Source organism: Gossypium arboreum, chromosome 6, assembly GCF_025698485.1.
Source record: "Gossypium arboreum isolate Shixiya-1 chromosome 6, ASM2569848v2, whole genome shotgun sequence".
In the NCBI taxonomy this organism is placed as follows: Eukaryota; Viridiplantae; Streptophyta; class Magnoliopsida; order Malvales; family Malvaceae; genus Gossypium; species Gossypium arboreum.
In genome coordinates, this window is record NC_069075.1 from 20,327,953 (window position 1) to 20,333,730 (window position 5,778).

Sequence of the window (5,778 nt, forward strand, 5' to 3'; positions counted from 1 at the left end):
TTCTCATGCACACATACATCAATAATCATTGGACATACATATTTATTTTCGTTACTAAGGCTCAAACACAATTATAATCACTAACATAATCGCCTTCGGGACTTAGCCCGGGTATCATTCGAATACTCATACACACATAAATCAATAATCAATACATCCATATTTCATTCCACATAATTCAAGTAAGGTCACTTCTTGAGGACTTACCTCGGATGTTGTCGAACGGCTTTTACGGCTATTCGATTACTTTTTCCTTCCCCTTGTCCAATTGTGGCCCTCTTAGCTCTTGAGCTAATTCAAACAAATTCAATTTATCAAAACCTCATTGTGCTAGCTTATGGCGAATATGACAAGGAATTTAAATGGTCATATGGCCACCCTTTAGCTTGAATACACAATGGTCATGCACATTTTATACTACATCAAGCAATTCAATACAATTTATTCGAGCATCAAGGAAAAGCTAAGGCCTTCAATAGGCTACCCAAGGCGAATATACTTGTCCATGTTGAGGCCAATTATGCACTTAATACCACACAAAAACAGCATGCATTTTACTAGTTAATGCTTTGCATATTGTAGCTCAAAACTTACAATATAGCATCAAGCACTCATATGTGTGCTAGGTAGAATGTGCTTACAATTTCACAATTATTCTTCAACATCTTCTTCTTTAAACAAACTTATTCATCACTTCCTTCATAACCAAAACATCATGTGCAAACATATATATACATATATGAGCATGGCGAATTTCAAGGTGTCCATAGCCATCCAAAACACAAATTTTAACTAACATGCAAGAAGCATGAACCATGCTCATGAATGCATCATGGCGAATATGACAATCATGCTCCTTTTCAACTTCAATCATGATAAAACAAAAGAAAGCTCAAAATCTTACTCAAGAGTAGACAATCCATCATTGCATGCATCATCATCAAGCTTCACACTTAGCATGCAATGGCTTTATCACCATAACAACTTTGGCCAAATACCATTTCCATGGCTTAACAAAGATTTGAGCCATGGCTAACATGCACATCAAGTTAGCAACCAAAACATGCATGAAACTCCTAACACAACCTCATACATACCTTAATCTTGATGCAAACTTAGCCAAATCTCCTTCTAGATCTCTTCCAAACCAAGCACGAAGCAAAAATCCTCCTTCTTCCTTAGTTTTGGCTCAAAGAAAGGATGAACAAAATTTTTTCTTTCCTTCTCTACAACTCACGGCAATGGGGGATTACCACACTCACACACATTTTTTTTCATTTTTTATCACCCATACACCTTTGTTTATTATTTCACCCTAATGCACCAACAAAACATGTTTCATGACATGTTTAGCCCATCCTCCTTGTCATGGCCGGCCACCACCTATAAAGGGGAATTTGACATGCAAGTCCATTATTTTGCATGCATGCTTTAATTAGTCATCACACATTTCCTATCATACTTTCAAAGTTCATTACTAAGTCCTTTCTTGTGGAATTCACCCTTATAACACTAAATCAATCATCATAAAATGTCATACATGAGCACACACATATTATAGGCATCAAAATAAATTTTTAATTATTTTTATGCCTCGGTTTTGTGGTCCCGAGACCACCTTCCGACTAGGGTCAATTTTGGGCTGTCACATGGGTTCCCAAAGATAATCATAGTGGGCTGAAACTTTCTCCGTGCCCTAATCGTCCACATAAAAAACAGAACAAAGAGAGTTTTTCCTATTGAAAAATTGCATAGGTAGATTTACCTTATCCATATATGATGCGCTTCTTTCTTTTTAAGGGGGCTTTGCATATCCAATTGTACCTTTACACGTATAAATGTTTTTAACGCTCCTAGTAATTATTGTAGCATTATATTCTAAGAATTTCCTAATGAAGTTACTCAACTATCTTGCCATCCCTTCCGACATAGCCCCTATTGGTAGATTATGAATTTGCACCTAAAATTTTGAAAAATCAGAGGGACTTGAACCGGATTTTCTCCTCTTTCCAATCGATGAAAGAGAATTAAATGTCTATTGAAAAACCAAGGGATCCCTCTTATTACTTTCTTGATATCCAACTCATTTTAAAACTGAAAAAGAACCATTTTATCCTCAATTTCTGATATAGATACTCTTTCAATAGGATGCCAAAGTTCAACGAGCATGTTTCTCATTGACGGAAAATGGACCTCACTATTTGTCAGAACCTTCCCCACCAGACATAGATTGAATTCCTCTTTGCTTTCCTTTACATCCTGTTGATCGTATATTGGTTCTTCTTCCTCGTCGGCAATATTTAGATTCACCAATTCTTCCTACATGGATTTTTAAGTTGATGCTGCAAATAGATCCTGGATGTATTAGAATAAAACCTAACAGGTTTAGTATATCGGAGGAAAATCTCCAACTTTACTATTGTCGGCAGACAAAAAACGAGAGAAAAAACCTAAAAGCCTCATGCTACGCAAGCAACTAAAAGTCCTATTTATATGTCCCTTGGAATTTTATTTAATATACAATAGTCGACTATAAGATAAAACTTAAATTTCAAAAATCATTTTTATTTAATTTTAATATATATTTTTAAATTTTATTTTATTAAAATTATTTATAAATATAATCATATTCATATTAAATTTTTATATTATTTATTTTTAATATTTTTTATTTTTAATTTATAAAATTTTAATTCCAAACAAAACAATTAGAATAACTGACATTTTAAATAAATAAAATTTAAAATATAAACATTTTAAAAATCTTAAAATTTTTAAATTATTTGTCCAAACTAACTCCTAACAAATCATTAAAACAAACCCAATTTCAAGGATAGCTGTTATTAAGCCTGTAATGGCCCATTGCCGCTATGAAAGTCTAAAACCCTAAAAGTTCAAATTTCTTTCATTCCTTCTCCTGCCTCCCCCAATCTCAGAAGGTGCGGCTCCGATCACAAAGTGACAAATTTCTCCTTATGCATGGTTTTCTATTCATTGCATAAAGGTTCTAATCTTTTTCTCTTTCTGCAGTTGTTGTTCCTTTTATTCGGATAAGATGTATCTCCAGTTCTACATTAACGATAATGGTGACAAAGTTTACACCACTAAGGTAAAGTCCCATAATTTTTCTTCTTTTTTTTTTAAAATTTTTTTTACTGATAACAATTAGTTAAAGCTAGAAACTATCTGAGGTTCGTGTTACTCTCTCAATTTTTTATATCGTTTATGGTGATTGAGACTTGGTAAAGACAACTTTGTATGCCATAATGAAAATCTAAAACTGAGGTTTTAACCTTAAAAGAAAGAATCAAACCTAAGGTTTTAGTGATAAATCTTATCTATAAAACTGAGATTTTAACCTTTAGAAACAGATTCTAAGCTATGAATAAGATTTATATGAACTTGGTTTAAGCAAATTTGGAATTATTAGTTATAACTTTTTTTTTTTTTTAAAAGCTGAGTTTTTAGCTTAGTTTGATCTTAAACATGTACTAAAACTGAGACTAGTTCTTTGAAATGTTGAGAACTTCAATCATTTTTTTTTCTCTTGGTAGGGTGTCTGTTCCATGATTATTGAGGGAGTTAATGGCTGAATAAACTTAACCTGTCCTGAAAAATGAATTAAATGGTGAAAATTGATACTAGGATTAGATTTTAATCTCTTTACCTTTTGGCTTTCAGCATATAATCACGTTTTGGTATTTTTTTTTTCTGGGGTTTTCTAATATATGTATAATCAATATTCCAACAGTTTTTTTCTCTATAATTACATTTATATCGATTTTTATATGCAGAAAGAATCACCGGTGGGGATGCCTACTCAGTCTGCTCATCCAGGTAATAAGGCCTGATGTGTTTATATAATTTCCGGCATACACTGCTGTTTAGGAATTCATTATGTTTTATGAGGCGTCTGAACAAACTCTTATTGGTTGCTTTAACATTTAAATATATAATTGCCTTTCTAAGGGCTGCTTTGATCTGCATATGGTAGTTTTGTCTGGTTTAATCTGAAAATCAAGAAAAGAGGTCCATTTTGGCTGAGAATCGGAAGTGTTGTTCTGATTTCATGGTCATTACCCATCTGTTACTCATTCTCTGCTTTTACTGGCAAGTTGCTAGTAAATTTTGCCATCTATGGCACTCAAATATGGTGGATGTTGATGTTGGCTTGAATCCATGTTAGGTTGTTGTATGATCTTTTGTTTTTAATGATTATGTGAAAGTTGCGTAGAGATCTTACTAGAAAGTGTTATTATGGGTTATAGTTACTTTTTTTCCCCAACATTCGTGCAGCTCGATTCTCCCCTGATGACAAATATTCCAGACAAAGAGTTCTTTTGAAGAAACGTTTTGGCTTATTGCGAACCCAGCAGCCACCCCAGAAATATTGATAGATCGGATGTGTTCTTTTTGAAGCTTTCTGTAGTGTTTCTGGCTGTAAAATGCAGTTTCCTGTAAGAACATATCAAGTATATGAATGCATTGCATTGGCATGTTTTCTTCCTGGATTATTGTTTGTATTTATACATGTCGTGACTCTAATTTTCTTCAAAGATGATGGTGGATACATGTGAACGTCTTTTAGACACTGAGAAATGTTGTATAAGTTGTGATAAATCCTAATTGAACTAAAACAAGTGCTTTCAGTTTCAGCCATGGGAACAATGATTCAATTAAGTTTCTCTTATCATGTTGGGTACTCAAACCCAAAACTAAAACTCTTGAGACATAAAATGCGACTTGGTGAATCGACTAGAATGTTTGATCCAGGCTGAATGCGACAACAAAACTAGTAATTTTATTAAAAGAACAAACAAATACAATGATGCCCCTTGGAAATGCTTCTTGTCCTCAATCTCCAGACTCCTAAAGGACGGTCTTTAGAAATTGTATGGTTGGAACACCAGCTTCTATGATCCAATGATGCGAAAGAACTTTAGCAGGTGAAAGGATGAGATTAACAGGAAAAGGTACTGGTGAGATTTTTCGAGTTTGCTCAAGTAGGAGGGAAGGGAGACATGGAAGATGGGATGCATTCTTGAAGTTTCTAGCAGTAAATTTTGTCTACTTTTTAGATATATGATCAAATTGATAGAATATATAAATTTATTCGGTCTTTCATATCAGATTTATGTCCAAGTAAATTTGCCTTCTCATAGTTTCAGCATATCATCATGAAGCAAAAGTTGGGCTAAATTTTGTTCTTACTTTTAGATTTATGATGAAATTGATATAATATGTAATTATTAGAGAATTAAATTTGTTATTAGATCAGTATAAAAAAGCTTAAATTAGTTTTTCGTCATCCATGTAATAGCAACTAACGAAAGGGTGACTAAAATATTTAATTTTAAAATTTTGAATGATTAAATAAAAAGTATTAATAGTTGGGTAAGTAAAATAAAACCAATAACATATAGCTGACCAGCTGACCGATTATTCTTGTACATATTACGCAAGTTATTTTTTTTCTCTTGAATAAACACGAAGAGGTGATGTTGTGTCAATGTTATTGTCTTTCCTCTGCATGAAGGATTTTAGTTGGATTTGAGTAAAAAACAAAGATTCAGGCTTGCAATATGTATTTGTTTAAATATTGTATAAGAATATTAAAATTGATTTGATAAATTAAACCTCAAATTCAGAATAAAAGTAACATGAAAGTTTTTGTATTAAGAGTTGAATTTTATTTTGTCTCTTCTATTAAAAAATGGGTAAATTAGTTCATATACTTTAGACCAAACAACAAATTGATTCTTCTGTTGAAAATTCTAT

The 5,778-nt window shown here is 32.6% G+C and overlaps 1 protein-coding gene across 2 annotated transcripts; it reads left to right on the forward strand.

Moving 5' to 3' along the window:
• The first annotated feature begins 2,805 nt into the window (after positions 1–2,805).
• LOC108482043 (H/ACA ribonucleoprotein complex subunit 3-like protein) lies at positions 2,806–4,640 on the forward strand. Of its 2 annotated transcripts, none has more exons than XM_017785149.2 (4): positions 2,806–2,939; positions 3,031–3,109; positions 3,795–3,837; positions 4,297–4,640. In XM_017785149.2, the coding sequence occupies exons 2-4, from the start codon at positions 3,056–3,058 to the stop codon at positions 4,392–4,394; spliced, it is 195 nt and encodes a 64-aa protein (XP_017640638.1). In that variant the 5' UTR covers positions 2,806–2,939; positions 3,031–3,055; the 3' UTR covers positions 4,395–4,640. The 2 variants fall into 2 exon arrangements, with proteins under 2 accessions (XP_017640638.1, XP_052885855.1); XM_053029895.1 differs by having other exon boundaries at positions 2,898–2,958.
• The last annotated feature ends 1,138 nt before the right edge of the window (positions 4,641–5,778 follow it).

What these genes read in the sequence shown, in the direction of transcription:
- LOC108482043 (XM_017785149.2), top strand. Translation starts at nt 3,056, where the DNA reads ATGTATCTCCAGTTCTACATTAACGATAATGGTGACAAAGTTTACACC. An exon ending in ACAAAGTTTACACCACTAAG is followed by an intron (nt 3,110 to 3,794) that starts GTAAAGTCCCAT and finishes TTTTATATGCAG; the next exon opens with AAAGAATCACCGGTGGGGAT. An exon ending in TACTCAGTCTGCTCATCCAG is followed by an intron (nt 3,838 to 4,296) that starts GTAATAAGGCCT and finishes ACATTCGTGCAG; the next exon opens with CTCGATTCTCCCCTGATGAC.